The sequence below is a fragment of the Tiliqua scincoides genome, chromosome 2 (assembly GCF_035046505.1).
Source record: "Tiliqua scincoides isolate rTilSci1 chromosome 2, rTilSci1.hap2, whole genome shotgun sequence".
Classification (NCBI taxonomy): Eukaryota; Metazoa; Chordata; class Lepidosauria; order Squamata; family Scincidae; genus Tiliqua; species Tiliqua scincoides.
Genome location: NC_089822.1, coordinates 249,715,893 through 249,732,675, shown reverse-complemented (window position 1 = coordinate 249,732,675; position 16,783 = coordinate 249,715,893). Strand labels below are relative to the sequence as shown.

Sequence of the window (16,783 nt, the reverse complement as noted above, 5' to 3'; positions counted from 1 at the left end):
AGCAATCCTGAAATCTCAGTGTTGCCAGGAAGCTGTTGCAGAACATATTAAGCAATAGCATTTGACATTTTCTTCCCCGCTCTTTGTGGATGGATGGCCTTGACAACATTTGACCTAAACTCGTTACCTGTCAAATAGGTGTGTAGAGGCATTGCAAAGTAACAGGTTGGTCACTGCAAAGGACCGAGTTGAGAAAGCTAAATTTCCCAGGTTCTGAATCATTCTGTATTGGTCACAGCCTGTTCTCTATAAAGGAAGAGAGATCTGTACATTGAGATCCGGCATCCGTCTGTACATTGGCCATCAGATCATGGACCTGTTCTGTAAGTTATCAGTTTTTCTTTAGAGACATAATTTGGGATGGATGGTGTGTTTTGGGTCACCAAATTATGATTATGACTTTGCTAACAGAAATTTGTGCAGTGGTGTTGTTGCTACCCTAACATTGATGGGTGCACAAGCCTATTCAACCCAAGGTAAGGGAACATAGATTCCCTTACCTTGGGGAGGCCTGTTCATCAGCGCTTGAAAGTTGGATAGAATTGGGCCCTGAATAACTGCAAGAATAATTTAGCAATGAAGAAAGCTTGCTAGGTCCTTATAGACTGTCTTTTCATGGAGTTTCTCACCCTCTTTTGGAGACAGATATGAAGGTCTGAATTGGTCAGTCTGCGGAGTGGGTGATCAGTGGGTCTCTATGATTATTGTGGTGTGCATTAATTTTGATCCAAAATGGAAAACACAATGAAATGGGCCCTTTGTTCTATGTGACATTTGTACAGAGCAATAGGAACAAACGTGTCCCAGCTGAACAAATGATCCATTTTTCACGTTTGGGTCTTGTTTGTTCCTTGCCATCTGGTTCCTCCTAGTCAGCAGCAACTAAAGCAGACAGGATCTCCCTTGCTAGCTGCGCAAGAGACACTTTTCCAAGTGGTGCTCTTCTTATATTTAGCAGGGGGAGAGTAACTGGTCCTCCTCACCCCAGCACAATCTCTTTTCTAATGGCTGTTTGTTGGTATTCTTCTGCATTTTTTTACATTGTGAGCCCTTTTGGGACAGGACGCCATTTAATGATTTGATTTTTGTCTGTAAACTGCTTTGTGAACTTTTTGTTGTTGTCGTAGTTCAAGAATAGTGTATAAATACTGTTAATAAAGAATAGTAATAATATTAATAATAATGTTCAAGGATATGATACACTGCTACTCTGAAATGGTGTCGCTGTGCTGCCATATCGTTCATTTATATTATTAGTTTTATTACATCCATGAAACATCTGGGGAAGGTGTTTTTATAATGGGGCATACATTTCCTACAGTAAGCAAAGAAGTAGTGCTACCCAGGGGTCACTCAAAGTTCTGAAGGCCACTCAGAGAGATAATGTGATAACTGGTGATCAGCCAAAGGGTAAGTGGTTGTGTTAGATTTCCATAGAAATTTCATTAGCTTAAAGAACAAAGTTGCTAAAATGCTTGACGCATATTGTCTGACCCCCCAAAACACGTCCATGTTAGCATAACTCTTGTTAAACCTTTGCTTCTTTGAGCAGGTTTCCTGTTCTTACTGCTTACGGCAGCCGTGATCTCTGAAAATCGTGCAGCCGAGCAGGAGGAATGGATGAAGTGTTTCAATGATCCCGACTATGAGAAGCTGTTAGACATTGCCAGGAATGGGCTGGGAAGAACATCCAAACCACAGACTGTTGTGATTGTTGGTGCTGGAATAAGTGGACTCACCGCTGCCAAATTACTGAAAGATGCAGGGCATAAGGTAATTTATGTGACTGAGAAGGGTGTGTCTTTAATCTTATTGATTATGTTCCATCCTGTTTTCTTCTCATGATGTAACTCAAAGTGTGTTCCAATGCCAGGGATTTTCCACTACAGGTGCAGTGCACGTCTAGACTGGCTTAGCTGCAGTAAGGTACTATGATTGATTGATTGATTGATTGATTGATACCTTTCTTGGCATAAAGTAAGGTATTAACTCAAAGTGTCTTCCAATGCCAGGGATTTTCCACTATAGGTGCAGTGCACACCTAGACTGGCTTAGCTGCAGTAAGGTATTATAATTGATTGACTGACTGATTGATAGGGATCTGAAGGCCTTAGGAGTGGACCTCAACAGGTGGGAAACCCTGTCCTCTGAGAGGCCCGCTTGGAGGCAGGCTGTGCAGCATGGCCTTTCCCAGTTTGAAGAGACACTTGGCCAACAGCCTGAGGCTAAGAGGCAAAGAAGGAAGGCCCATAGCCAGGGAGACAGACCAGGGACAGACTGCACTTGCTCCCAGCGTGGAAGGGATTGTCACTCCCGAATCGGCCTTTTCAGCCACACTAGACGCTGTTCGCGCACCATTCAGAGCGCTATACCATAGTCTTTCGAGACTGAAGTTTGCCAACACATAACATAAAGATTGATTGATACCTTTATTGGCATAAAGTAAGGTATTATGTATGTACACTCAGACCATCCCCCTCTCGTCCATGGACTCTTGAAAAAAGATGGAAAGGTGTGCTTACATTGGGAAAGTATTCCTATGGAGTATTTAACATAAGCCTGCCAGGTTTACATCGCTCATTTCTTCATAACCTTCTCTTTCTGTCAACTAAGATGTCATTATCTGGACTTTACTGAGAAAAGCAGTTGCTGACCAAAAGCCAAGGCCAAAGGCCATGCCATGAGGCGGTGAACTTCTAATTAGAAACCTGCTAGGTCCAAAACAGGCCCCAGTCTGATTTGAGACTGCCCTGGGAGGAAGAAAGGAGAGGGTAGATCAGGCCCTTCCATTTTCAGTTCCCAGAAGGAGAGATAGGAAAAGGAATCATATACATTGGGGGGGGGGAGGGGAGGTAAAAGTCTCCTCTGAAAAGCAATATCGCTTCAAACCAGCTTTTTTATTATAACCTGACATCAAAATAGTGCTAAACTATTACACACTTGCACACACACCTCCACTCCTTTGGTTAGGCCTGGCCAGAAGATTAAACCTTACACCTTGGCAGAAAAAAAACACATGATCTCAGAGTCCCTCAATTCCTTTCTCAGCTGATCAAAATTCATGGTTATACCCAGTATAGACTGGGAAGGAGAAGGGGTGGTAAAATCTTTGACCTCTGCCCTCTTGGCTTGATCTCTTTATTTCCCTGGGACAGTGCGTCCTGGAGTAATTCATTCAGCCCAGTCCTATTCACTGCACCTTTATAGCATACAGCCATGCTGACTGAGCACATGCTGCCTGGTATGAGGGGAAAGCCAGAAGGCCAATCGGTGATGTTTTCACTTATCTCTGCGTAGGCCTTCTAGCACCTGCAACCGCCCCCTCTGCCAGCATTCAACTGGTTGTGCTGAAGGCTCCGAAGTACATGGCAGTGGCACGCCGTTTGCAGCAGCGCCACTGCATTTACAGCAGTGGAAGGCAACATGCTCTGGTGTAACTGTAGCATAGGATTGGGCCTTAAGTCTCATAGACTGGAAACTTCCAGTCCTCCTTGCCTCTCTCAAGTGGAGAGGCTGATGCATTCCTGCTACCCCTTTAACCCAAACTTGAGTTCTGATAAGTCTTTCATTGATCAGAGGAGCCTCCTTTAGCCTAATCCGAATGAAATCCCCCCCTCCCCCCCCGCCAATGCAGCCGTACCAATGGAACATGGGACAGTCCAGAGACCTCCTCAAGGTAAGGCAGCTTTGTTCTCTTACACCTGGGCGAGCCTCTGCTGTCCCAATGGGCCTTCTCAAATCTGTGCCAGCTATTTTGCTGGCTCAGATCCAAGGAAAGTAGAGAAGAAGGACGAGGATTGGGAACGGGGTTAGGATTGGGACTGGATTGGGAACGGGGAGCACACTGGAATTCACCCCTGCCCACTCCCTTCTCTCCCAGAAATTCCCTTCCCCTCCCCACCCTGATCTGCCAGCTCTTGTCCCCCCCATCAGCTTACATTCACTGCCAGAGGCAGCGGGCAGTAGCAGTGGGCCTCTGGCACCACTGCCATTTGTCATGGCAGACCAATATTGGCTTTGTGCGCTGTTGTATGACCATTTACAACAGAACTGTGTGTCATCAAGGCTCATATAGCTTCATGCTGGGCTGGGCTGTAAGCATGTCTGAGCATTCCAGAGTACACTCAATGTTCAAGGGCTGGTTTGGTTCCAGGGGTCTGTACTTAAGTCATTTTGTACTTAAGTAGAATATATTGTTTACTTATTCATGCTCTGTAAAGAGAAGGTGAAATCCTTTTTATAGTAGCTGAAAGGAAGTATATAAATATTCTTTATAAATGTTCCTATTACTGGTAGCCAGCATGCTGCGAAACGTGAAAAAATGTACTTACAGTGCACCTGCAGACCAGTACTCTCTACTGTGTGGTGCTTTCCTGAAAAGGAAACTTGCTAAAGCTGGCTGTTGATGGGGATGCCCCAGCTTTTCAAGTTCTGCCTTTTTCATCATGCTTCTTCTCTAGTCCTTTGGAAAGCTTATCAAGATATGTCTCCAAAGTTGCTTTCTTCTTCTCGTCATAAACCACTTTATAGCATGGATTAGCCCCATGAACAACTGCTAAAACCTTGCGAACCCTTCTGACGTTTGGGTCCTGAGACACAAACCCAGCTGCTGCTTTCTCATGTTGAAACATTCTACCTGCTCCTTGATATTGTACCTGTTGGATTCCTCAGCCTCCTGTTCCTCCTCAGGGACTTCACCCTACGTCCCTGTGACTTCAGCTCCATCAAATCCTCCTTGGCCAACCATTGGGAGTGGCATTCAAATGGTTCCTGGAAATTTTCCTCCTCCACATGCAAATACCCATATCTGCCATGTTGTTGAGTACTGTAGCCACAAGTTCAAGGGAGTCATTGACAAATTGGGGGCGGAGGTGCTTCCAAATGCCTTTCATGTTGGAAGTTGTAATCTCATGCCCAGAAGCATCACTATTCTTAATATCGTATTTATTCTGGAACTGTTTCAATGTCACTCTTCTCTTCTGTAGCCTTCTGAATGTTCTCCATGGGTAGTGCTTCTTAAAGCAGGAAGTGACACCCTGGTCTGTAGGTAGCAGCACAGAAGGGGTATCGGGAGGTAAGTATAGCACCTGGATGTTGGGATGATAAGCCCAACAGACATTTTAATGCCTTAAAACTTAGATCAACAGCACAATCCTAACTGGCACTGAAACAGGCAGGCCAGCCGGCCTGTGCTGCATACAGCGCAAGGTTCTGGCACTTAGTGGCTCAGCCCAGGGCAAGAGGAATCGCTTCCCCTTACTCCAGGGAGAGCCACTGCAGCCCCAATGGGGATACTTGGATCTGTGCCACCGAAATCGGTGGCACAAATTCGAGTAGCCTGGGGCTGATCCAGGCTGCCCAGGAATGGGGTTAAGATCCAGCATAACCACTGGATCCTGGCCCTGCCTCCCACTCCCTGCCTGCCCACCTGCTCTTCCCCGCCCCAGAATGTCTCCCCCAGCCTCCTCCCTTCCTTCCCCAAACCCCTGTGTCGGCTGAGCTCAGCTGACTCTCCAGGGCCTGTCCACAAGTCTGTGTGCCAGCCTAACCTCACTTATATTTGTGCAAAAGTGCTTTACGGCACTTTTGTGACAACAATGGGCTAGTGCAAGGGACTTGCATTGGCCTATTACCCTTTAGGATTGTGCCCTTATTCTTGGATATATTTGGGGCACTGATTCCAAAAATGGCATCAGTTTTGCCCTGTCAGCTTTAGCTTTGGAGATACAGCCTACCCAACTTACATGCTGACGTGCATCAATGTATATTGTTTTGAGTGTATAACTAGAGCTGATATGGCCAAACAGATGCCACTTTGGGAATCAGCGCCCCAAATATACCCAAGAATAAGTCTAACTTCCGAAGCAGCAGAACAATTATTTTTTTTTTCTTCGTTTGGGCAGTGTAATCAAGGATAGGTGAGCGAACAGGGGCCTCATCTAGCGTCAGCAGGACGTTGAAGGGCAGGTTGTTCTAATGGCAGCATCTTTCTACCTCAGACACAAAACAGTGGAAAATCCAATCAAAGATGGTCAGAGTCACCCAGGCCTTACAGTTAAACCAGCATTTCTCAAACTGTGGCTCGGGACCCAGTAGGTGGGTCACGAGCCAATTACAGGTGGGTCACGTCGCACCTAGCTCAGCTGCCCTTGAAAATGCAATGGCCCTTGGGTCCTCAGCATGATAAGCTAAAAAAGGTTTCAGCTTGGAGTCCTCAGCACCGTTTCCTCCAAGTAGGAGTGTAAGTCTGTCCTTGGAAGCTTTGGAACCTGGCATGCCCTTCTCCTCTTTGGCAATGCAAGTTCTACCTGCCATTTTATTTCCTGGAATAATTCATCAGCATTAAACATCTGTTGTGACAGGCAACCACCCTTCTTTATGATGTGTGATAGTCTCAGGGAACTCCCTAGCGGCTGCTGTATCAGCACCGGCAGCCGCACCACTCACTTTAACATGCAATTATGCATGACTCTTGAATCTATTAAACCAGCCACGAATGACTGTAAATGTCTCATCAACACTTTCACCATATTGCAATTACAGGGGTAGGGGCATATCTGCGGATTCCATATCTGTGGATTCAGTTATTCACGAATCAGGTCTGCGCCCCCCCCCCCCCGCATGCACTCCCTTGGGGGTTTCTCCAGACACCCAATGCCTTATTAGGCATAAACATCACTTCTGGTTTCGCAGCAAACAGGAAGTCACGTTATTTGAGCTGCCAAGCTCAATCTGAGCTTGGCAGAGGCCATGGGTTGTGGTCTGTGGCCTCTGCTGAGCTCAGAGGACCCTCCAGAGGTGAAAGAGTGGAGCTCCCCTCAACTCTGAAGGATGGGGGGGCAGGTGTTTCCTGTATCCATGGTTTCAGGAAACCACGGGGGGTGTGTGTTCCAGAGCAGAAACCCCACGGATGCGGGGGCATGCCTGTACAGCACAGAAGGGTGCTGTCATAACAGTGTTCCTTTGGTCTTAATTTTGTCACATTACAGTAATTAAATTGTAAGATTGATGGCCCAGTCCCATTGAACTCACGTTCAGCAATCATAAATGCTTCTGAAGTGCTGTAAATGGTGTGTTGCTGTTGTGTGCTTTGGAGCTGTCAGCACAAATATCTGGTGCATGGCACACCCGACACAGATGCATCCAGCCTGTGTCAAAGTAGGTAAGGTGCTGGTTGGGCCAGCTTGCCTAGAGCATTGTGGGGGAAAAATATGGTCACCACCTGCTGTGGATAGGATGCTGTTGAGATCAGCCATGTTCCGTCCCCCCCCCCACTGCAGTGTGTCACCCTCACTGATCCAGATTTTGTAGGCGAAAAGGGGTCTCCTCCATGAGTCTGCTGTTCTGATCCTCCTTTGACACTTTGAGAACTGAAAAAGTAGGAAAGGACTGCTGCTTTGATCGACCAGAAGCCCCCGTCTGTCATCATAAATGCCAAGGGAGAATAAGAAAACAGTGGATTTGTGATGAAGGCAACAAGCTTATGATGTATGAATGCTGACAAGAGAAAAAAAGCATTTTAGCATTGACAACGAATGGAGACACATGCCCTCTTTTTCCTTTCACATCTCTCATTCCTGTACATTGAGATCATGAGACTTTTATACATATTTCCCATAATATACTGGGATGCATCATAGTGAAGTGAAAACCAGCACAATGTCTTTGTTCCTAGGTTCAGATCCTGGAAGCCAGTGACCGTGTAGGGGGTCGGATAAAGACCCATCGTGAAGAAGACTGGTATGTGGACTTGGGACCTATGCGCATACCCAAAGCCCACAGGTAAGGAAAGAGGCTGATAGAGTCCGCTCTTTCTGGATTGGGTTTCCACTCAGAAATGCCACGTTCTCCTGTGGTTTTATGCAGGAGATTCAAAGGGGGAGGGAAGGAATCCTTAAGCAGATTATAGGGAACATTCATGCTGGCGATTTGCTACTCAGTCTAATGCAGGATATGCTCCATTACTGTGGAAATTGTGCTTGACTGATGATTTAGTGTTACATCACCATAGTAAAGGACAAGTGCACACCCCAACTTTCTGCATGGGTGGGAGCGCTTGAGACTTCCAGACACAACCAGAAGTCACCAGCCCAAACCAGAAGTGCCTTCCAATTGAGTCAGGGAAGTCCTCTGAGGCCCCCTAGCCCTCCAGGTATTCAAATCTGTGAATGCTGAGTCCACAGATAAGGAGAGCCCACTGTAAGTACTGTACCTGCTGTCCTTAACCCACCACTCCTGCACCCCCAAAAATGCAGAATACCTCTCCAAAAACCAGTGTTAATGTGTCTGTGCAAAAAAATTGGCCTGGATGGACTGCAGCTGTGCAAAAGTGCTACGTGGCTGTCTTAAATTGGAACATCCTTACGACAGATGTTCTTAAATTGGGAATTACCTGTATTCAAACATTCCAATCTCATATACAGGGTGACCCCCAAAAAAACCAGAACCCATAAAAATTTTATTAAATCCTACAAAGGTCCAGTAAATTTCAAGAAACTTACTGGACTCAAACTTCAATCTGTGTACAATTATTCCCCAAAGTTTCAGTTATCTGAAACAGTTTCAGTTAATTCAGAAAAATTAAAATTAACAGTTTTATTCAAAGATTTGTGGGTTCTGGTTTTTTTGGGGTCATCCTGTACTATCTGATAACCTTCTGATCCGCAAACGCTTCATGACTAATTTGCCTTCCAAGGTATAAAACTGTCACATGCTACCATATAATACTGCCTTGTGGTCTAAGAAAGCACTTTTTCTCTTTCACTATTTTTTTTTTTCAGAATTGTTCATGAATATCTGAAGAAGTTCAGTCTCAAATTAAATCCATTTGTTCAGACTGATAAGAATGCCTGGTATTTCTTCCGAAATATAAGAAAAAGAGTCTCAGAAGTACAGGCAAATTCTAATCTCTTCGGCTATGACTTGGCCCCCAGTGAGAGGGGAAAGTCTCCTGATCAACTCTTCGAAGGAACACTGGATGAGGTAGGCACACTGCGAAGCTGAGAACGCAACCGTTTGATTGGCAAAACCATATAACGCTTGCCCTCACATGGAGGTAACGATTGCATTTTGCCGTGCAATCACTATTACCGTGTCAAAAACCTTTCAACAGTATATAAAGCAATCCTGAATATATCCTGTACCACACTTCTCAAGTCTTGCTCAAGACCAGTGGTTCTCAAACTGGGGTGCCGTGACACCCCAGCCTGAGGATCGCAGCCTGTGCCCCCTTAAGGGGTTGGAGAAGCGGAAGGCAGCGACACGACCCCCAGGATTGCACCACTGCAGGAGGGTTTTGTTTTGTTTTTAAATCCAGCCTTATCAGCTGCTGGAGTCCTGGGGGGTGGGGGGAGCCCTGTGGAGCCCTCTGCAGGGCTCCGTGTGGTTTGTAGAAAGTGAAAATAGCTATCGAGACCCACTTCCAGTTTTGCGATTACAACCTGGAGGTGGGTCGTGATCGCTATTTTCACTTTCTGCAAGTGATGGGGAGCCCTGCAGACGGCTCCGTGGAGCTCCCTGCACCCTCTGGACCCCGGCAGCAGGTAAAGTAGGTTAAAAAAAGCCCCACTGCCCCCTCAGCAGCACAATCCTCAGGATCGTGTCACTGCGTTTTCCCTGCCACCGCACAAACGTACTTTGCGTGTTTTACTCCCGAGATGTTGGAGAACCCCTGCTTAAGACTTCAGTCCCATCAGTTTCAAAAGTGGCCTGGCGACAGGGAAAAGAGACAACTCCCTTGAGTGGGTAGAATGAGTTGCACAGTTCTTTAGATTGGGGCCTTTCTTGCTTTTGTACTCCCACTAGTGTACATAAGTTAATGTAATGTTATATCGTTTATCTTTTACAATCTTGTGGATTTAATTGTCTTTAATTTATCAAGTGTAGTTGAAGCATGGTCATATGATCATGTGTATAAAGATAATCCCATTGTGTGTAAAGGGAAACATATAGCGCAATCCTATCTTGCGCTGGAACAGTCAGGCCGGGAGGCCTATGCTGTATCCAGCACAAGACTGGGGCCAGAATCAGTTCAGCTGGGGGCAAGGGAAAACTCTTCCCTTTACCCCCGGGTAAGCCACCACAGCCCCAATAGGCCTCCTTGGACCTGCGCCACCTCAGGAGGTGATGAATGTCCAAGGAGAATGGAGCTGCTTGGAGCCTCTCTGCACTGCTCGGGGAAGAGGGTTGAGATCCAGCATAACTGCTGGGTCCCAGCCCCACCTCCTGCTTCCTGCCCGCTTGCCCCCTGGAACACCCTCCACCCGCCCTCCTCCCACCCCATAACACCTTCCTCCTGCCTCATCTATGCCTCCTCCCCACTCTCCCCAGACCCCTGTGTCAGCTGAGCTTGGCTGACATAGCTTTACCTCTCCACATTGGCGCGGAAGCTGGATGCAGCCTCCTTGGGCCAGCACGCATCCCTGCGCCAGTCCAGCCGACACACGAGGAGGTGCAAATGTGCTTTGTGGCATGTTTGCGACCCTCCTGAGCTGGCGCAAGAAACTTACACCAGCCCAGGGCTCACTTAAGGTTGTGCCCTTAGTGGTTTACTGGTAATCAATGCATTACCCATGACAGATGTCATCATTCCTAACTGTGAAAACTTGAATACGCATTTAATGGTGAAAATATTTTATATATTGCTCTTTGCGTATCTGTTATGTATTTTATGATTCTTGTGCAGGTGACAACAAACTGCACTCTTGTGAAGGAGAAATATGACACGTTTTCCACTCAGGTAAGAGAAGTGAATGTTTACTTGTTTCTGATGTAAAACTATTCTGGTCTCCTATATATTGCCTCAAATGATTCAGTGGCGCTCCTTTGCATATGGATGGTTCATGTGATGTATGGGGAATATGGGACAATATCAAAAGACACAGAACTGGAAACAAGGAGTGGATCTCAAATTGGTGCTAAAAACTGGAAATTTATAAGAAATTCTCAGTGTGTTTCGATTGGGATCAAAAGCCTCTTTAGAACTGGAACACAGGTATATCTAAAAGATAAGAGCTCCAGTCGTTTCATACTTTATTTTAAGGTATCATCTGAAAATGGTCCACGAAAGTGGAATGCAGAGTCATGATCTAAAGTTCCACATTGTTTGTCTAAATCAGGGGTCTCAAACATAAGGCCTGGGGGCCGGATGCAGCCTGTGGAAGCTTTTTATCTGGCCCTCAGGCTCTCATCTGCTGAGCAGTGCTGTTGTGTTACTGCTGAAAGGGCAGCCCATGTGAAAATTGGGCTCTCTCATATCTTGAAATATGATCAAGATTTGTATATTTTCTCTTCTGTTGTTTGCAGCTAATGAGTTCCTAAGTAAGAAAAAAGTGTTTATTTTTGGTTATGACCTGTTTATGACATCAGTTCCTGCCAAATGACATCACTTCTGGCCCTCAGCAGGCATCATGAATGCTATTTGGCCCTCGGTATGAAACAAGTTTGACACCCCTGGTCTAAATGGTGTCCAGTCCTTGGGTCTTCCGCTTCATACGTTTTCAGCCACTAATGTATATTGCAGGAGGGAAGGGAAAAATCTCATCTACTTTCATTGACCCAGTGGCATAGCCAATAAATGTGTAGCGTGGTGTGGAGCTCAAAATGATGCCCCAGAAGTGATGTCATAAGTGGAATTGACATCAGGCCTGGACTTTTTAAAAAGTGCAAATTGTGGGGAAATCTGCCTTCTCCCCCCAGCAGCACACCACCCACTTACTCTGCCACCTCTCCCGAGCCAGTGGCATAGCTAAGACATCTATCTGCTACCTCGGATCAAAGGAGTTTTTGTAGCCCCCCCACCAATGACAAAATCAGATGTAATTAATAAATAAAAAGTGTGTCCCTTATTGGTTAGAGACACTGTGCTGAGGTGAAGAGGGACAATTATTCTCCCCCCTTGCTAAATATAAGAGGAGCACCACTTGAAAAAGTGCCTCTTTACAAGTTAGCAGGAGTAACTGTATTATGATACATGGAAATGAGAGCTGACTCATATTAACACCTTAATTTTTCCATGCTGTATCATAATAACATCTTATTGGGTCTCAGAACAATCAGTCTCATAGGTCAGTTTTGAGTTAAGAAAATCTGCTTTTTGTTCCTTAAGGCAGTTGTGTTTTCATTTTCTGGTTAATTGGCCATTACTATTGATAGAAAACAATATTCTAATTCTAAAACTATTCTAATGTGGTTTGTTGCATTCTGCATTAAATTACCTTTCCAATGATATATAACATGATGGTATTATTTGTACATACCAAGATTTTCACAATTTTGGCCACTAGTGTCAAGCTCAGCTTGTTGCCCCTAAAGCTTGTTGCCCCGTGCGACTGCTACCCCCTGCACCCCCTTAGTTATGCCACTGCACTAACCTTTTTAAACAGTATTCTGTAATGGCTCAGCTGAGCAGTTCTCTATAGTAGCCACATTGGGCTACAAGCAGAACCTTCCAGCTCCCCACTTTGTTCTTCTTTGGTTTGGGGAAATGGCAAAACAAACTGAAGTTAAAGTATCTGAGGGCACAATCCAAACAAATTTTCCAGCACTGAGGTAAGGGCAATGAAATTCCGAGGTAAAGGAACAAACATTGCCTTACCTTGAGGAGGCCTCTGTGACTGCTCCCCAATGGCAGGTTGCAGCACGTGTCCCACTCGTACAGGTATGCCAGTGCTGGAAAGTTGGTTAGGATTGTACCCTGAATGTCAGAAGTGAAAAAAGCCTTTGTATTTTGAACTACTCTTCCTCCACTTTGATCCATTTTCCTCTCAACCAGGGATACCTAATTAAAGAAGGACATCTAAGCAGAGGAGCAGTTAATATGATTGGTGACCTCATGAATGAAGATTCTGGATTCTATATTTCATTCCTTGATGCTGCCCGTGAATTTGTGACTTTCTATGATGATGACAGGTAAGAGGGGGAGAGTTGTAATCTTTAACAGGTATGAAGTGTGCCTTTATTAGATGCGAACTGGGCCAGTGTCAGGGGACAGCACTGGGTGGCAGCTGATGAGGGCCCATCTCCAAACCCTGAGACCACTTCTGGGTCCATAATCATCATCTAGTAGTGAAGAATCTCTCTCAGCTAAGAGTGTTGCTCCTTGCAGTGATGCACTAGCCTTAGGGGTGGAAGCCCCTATGTGCACATGGTGGGCACCAGAGGGAAGTAGCAATGAACAGAGTCATTGGAGTTGCATTGTCACTACATCTTAGTGGGTAGGGGAATGATATACTCTGCCCTTTATGGGAAGCCCCGGTAAACCTGAACCTGGCTTTGGTTGTAGGGTTATCATTTGACTTGTCCCCGGGTTGGATAGCAACTACCTTGAAAATCCATTGGAACAAAGAATGGTGGATGCCTATTCCTGTCAGTGTGTTAAGCTAGATGGACCTTTGGTCAGAGCCAGAGAGCATGGCTGTTCTTGAGCATGGGTGTTCACTGAGCACAGATTTGGCAGGCAAACACATATCCTTGGAGAGTCTGGGTGAGTCTCCCATCTTGATGGGAGTCCTGATGAGAACTGCTCCCATCCTGGTGCAGTTCTGCAAGACAAACTAAAATCACATAACATTGAAGTCTGGTTTGCACATGGATATACATTGCTTATTTTTTTCCCAGTTGTTTATACTCAGTGCTTGATGAGTTGCTGCTGACTGTAATGAAAAACATTGTTTCCAAAGTTCTGTCTGCAGTCCTCTAAAGATGGAATGTACATGCGTGAACAAGGTCCTATTATAGGTCTTTTGGATAACTTATGTAGGGAAGGGACCAGATAATGTGAATGTTTATCATTTGTGAAAGGTCAGGCATTTATTTATTTAGTGTATGGCATATAATACATGGACTTATATATCAATTAGACTAGATCAAATGTCAATGTCCAGCTTGTCCAGCCATTCAAGGACAGAGTTAAGTTCATTGAAAAAGTCAGACCATGAGCCAGTATACACCCTCAGTTTGCAGCCAGACACAATGTGGTATATGGTTTGGCAGGAGAACCCGCAATCGCACTGTGGGGTAGATACTAACCCTCATTTAAACAGTGAGTCCTGACTAACACCATGTAGGGTACAGATCCTGTTCAAAGGCCAGGCATGAAACTCAGATATGAGTCTTGCAAAGAGGACCTTCTCCTCATGTCATTCTAGTCACGTTATTTAACAAACACACACACGTCCCCCCTCATGCCACAATTTCAATCCAGATCAGCCCTCCTTCCATTGCTCTTTTAAATAGCCCATTAAAAAATTTATATTAAATAGTTGAAAGCGTGATAATGCCCCCTTTGAATGCTCAAGGAGACATGCAGATCTCTCTCCATGAAAAGCTGCAGACAGATTCTCTTCCTGGCAAAGATGGAGAGGGCAGGTGTAGCTTTAGCAACTGTCAGGAGACCGTGAGCCCAATCCTATGCACGTTTACTCAGAAGTAAGTCCCATTACAGTCAATGGGGCTTAGTCCCAGGAAAGTGTGGATAGGGTTGTAGCCCATGTCGCCGTGAAGTGCAGGGTTTCCAGTGCACTCTCACTGCCTTCTCACATGTTCTTTTTGCACTTGTTTGTAATGTCAGGAAACTGCTTGTGAGAATGAGAGGGAAAGAGATGTGGGTGCACCATGTTGGTGTTCAAGTAAGCAGAGGAAAAATAATGTTGCAGGGACTAGGAAGACTTCTGAAAAATCAAGACTGGTAAAATTGGAGCAACAAAGGCCACAAACATAAATGCACCAGGCGATAAGGGCAGCAACACAGAGGGGAGCATTCCATGAAATGGCTTGTAGCTAAGAAAAGTTTGTACTGGAGGATAAAGGATGCAAAGACAATGAAGGGATTTAAGAAGAAGCATCAGATAGTCTGACTGGGGAGAGATGTGAATAATTTTAGTAGTGGACCATTGAATAGAGGTGAAGGGACTGAGGTGTGACATGGGAAGACCAAAGAGCAACATAGGGGAAGTACTTGAAGATTAGAGATGGGAAAGTGAGGGACTGTTCTAGATGTATCCTAACACAGACCAATAACCAGAGTCCTCATTCTAGCTTTGTTATAAGTAATGAAGCAGAAATTGTGCAGTAACGTATTTTGCTTGAGTTCCATACATGGGTTTTGTTCAATGAATTAATCATTTGACCATTTTCCTGTTCTTCTTCCTCCACTCATCTTGACCTTCTTAGTTTTGAAGAAATCACAGGTGGATTTGACCAGCTCCCTAACAGCTTCTTGCGGGAAATGCCCGGGATGATCCGTTTTAACTGCTCTGTAGAGAAGATCGTTCGCTCAAGCAAGAAAGTCAAGGTGTATTACCAGAAGCCTGGCAAAAACGCCTTGTCATACCTGACTGCTGACTACGTCCTCGTCACAGCTACTGCCAAAGCCACACGACTCATCACTTTCCAGCCACCTCTTTCTCATGTGAAGGCTCATGCCCTGCGCTCCTATCATTATGCCAGTGCTACTAAAATTGCCTTGGCTTGCACAGAAAGGTTTTGGGAGAAGGATGGGATTCGAGGTGGGCGCTCATTCACAGATCTCCCATCTCGTGTCATCTACTACCCGAACCATGACTTCCCCAATGGACTTGGGGTTCTCCTCGCTTCTTATACCAAGAGTGATGATGCAGATTTCTTTGTTCCCCTTAGTGAAGAAAAGTGTGTTGATGTAGTAATGGATGACCTATCAGTCATCCACCAAGTGTCCAAAGACTACCTGCAATCCGTTTGCAAGAAGCATGTGATACAAAAGTGGTCCCTAGATGAGTTTGCAATGTCAGCGTTTGCTTTCCCCACCCCGTTCCAGTATAAGTACTTCTTCAAGGCTTTGTCTCAGAATGAAGGGAGAGTCTTCTTTGCAGGAGAATACACAGACAGCCCTCATGCTTGGATTGATACTGCAATGAAAGCTGCTATAAGGGCAGCAAGTCGTATTCATAACAGCACCAATTCTGTATGGCCAGGATCACAAGCCTAGGTGGTTTCTAGCACTTATGGAAAGTGAGATTCCACATATACTTTCAAGCTGCAGTCTTTCTGTGACAGGGCTTGCCCTCTGGCTCGAATATTTTTTATTACTATTAATTAGAATATTCATATACCACTTTTCAACAAAACCATTCACAAAGCACTTTGTGTAAGTAAGTGCTGCAGATACTCACCTATAAGTCGATCTCACAGATGTTGAGGGCAAGTTTTGAGCCCAAAATCATGGAATTGTCTATGTATTAAGTCAGGGGTTAAACTTAGGGGGGTGCCTGACTATAGTTTTGTTTGATTTTATCCAAGGCCAGATCCTGAAAAATAACCTACCAGTAATTGTTACCTAAGGACTGTACAGTCTCTAATTTATTAAAAATATAATAAAAGATCATAAGATACATGTTTACTCTTTTTAAATTCTGGTCTTCACCACCTTCTTGTAAACACTATCCATGCACTGAAAACAACGTACCAGTAGAACAGTGGTTCCCAACCTGGGGTTCATGTACTCCCAGGGACACTCAACAGGACCTTTAGGGGTACTTGAAAAAGAATGGAATAATGGCAGAAAAAGACAGGTCATGCTCCAGAATGACTTGCAAGGCACAAATGCCTTGCAAGGACCAGCAAAGCAGGAAGGGAGGGAGCTAGTTGGCTGTGAAAGCCCCACCAATAGCTAGTTTTTGGTCATCAGTTCATCTATGAACCAGTGATTGAAAACCAGCACAGTAAAAAAGCTGAAACATAATATGGAAAGTGATCAATCACCCAGAATTTCTCAGCACATTTCTGGTGCAAAACAGTGCAAAGGCAG

The 16,783-nt window shown here is 45.1% G+C and overlaps 1 protein-coding gene across 1 annotated transcript; it reads left to right on the top strand.

Annotated features, from left to right (window-relative positions):
• Positions 1-310: 310 nt before the first annotated feature.
• Positions 311-15,964, top strand: LOC136639019 (L-amino-acid oxidase-like). The gene is made up of 7 exons (XM_066613048.1): positions 311-323; positions 1,553-1,773; positions 7,676-7,782; positions 8,781-8,982; positions 10,685-10,738; positions 12,773-12,909; positions 15,172-15,964. Exons 1-7 carry the CDS (start codon positions 311-313, stop codon positions 15,962-15,964), a joined length of 1,527 nt encoding a protein of 508 aa, XP_066469145.1.
• The last annotated feature ends 819 nt before the right edge of the window (positions 15,965-16,783 follow it).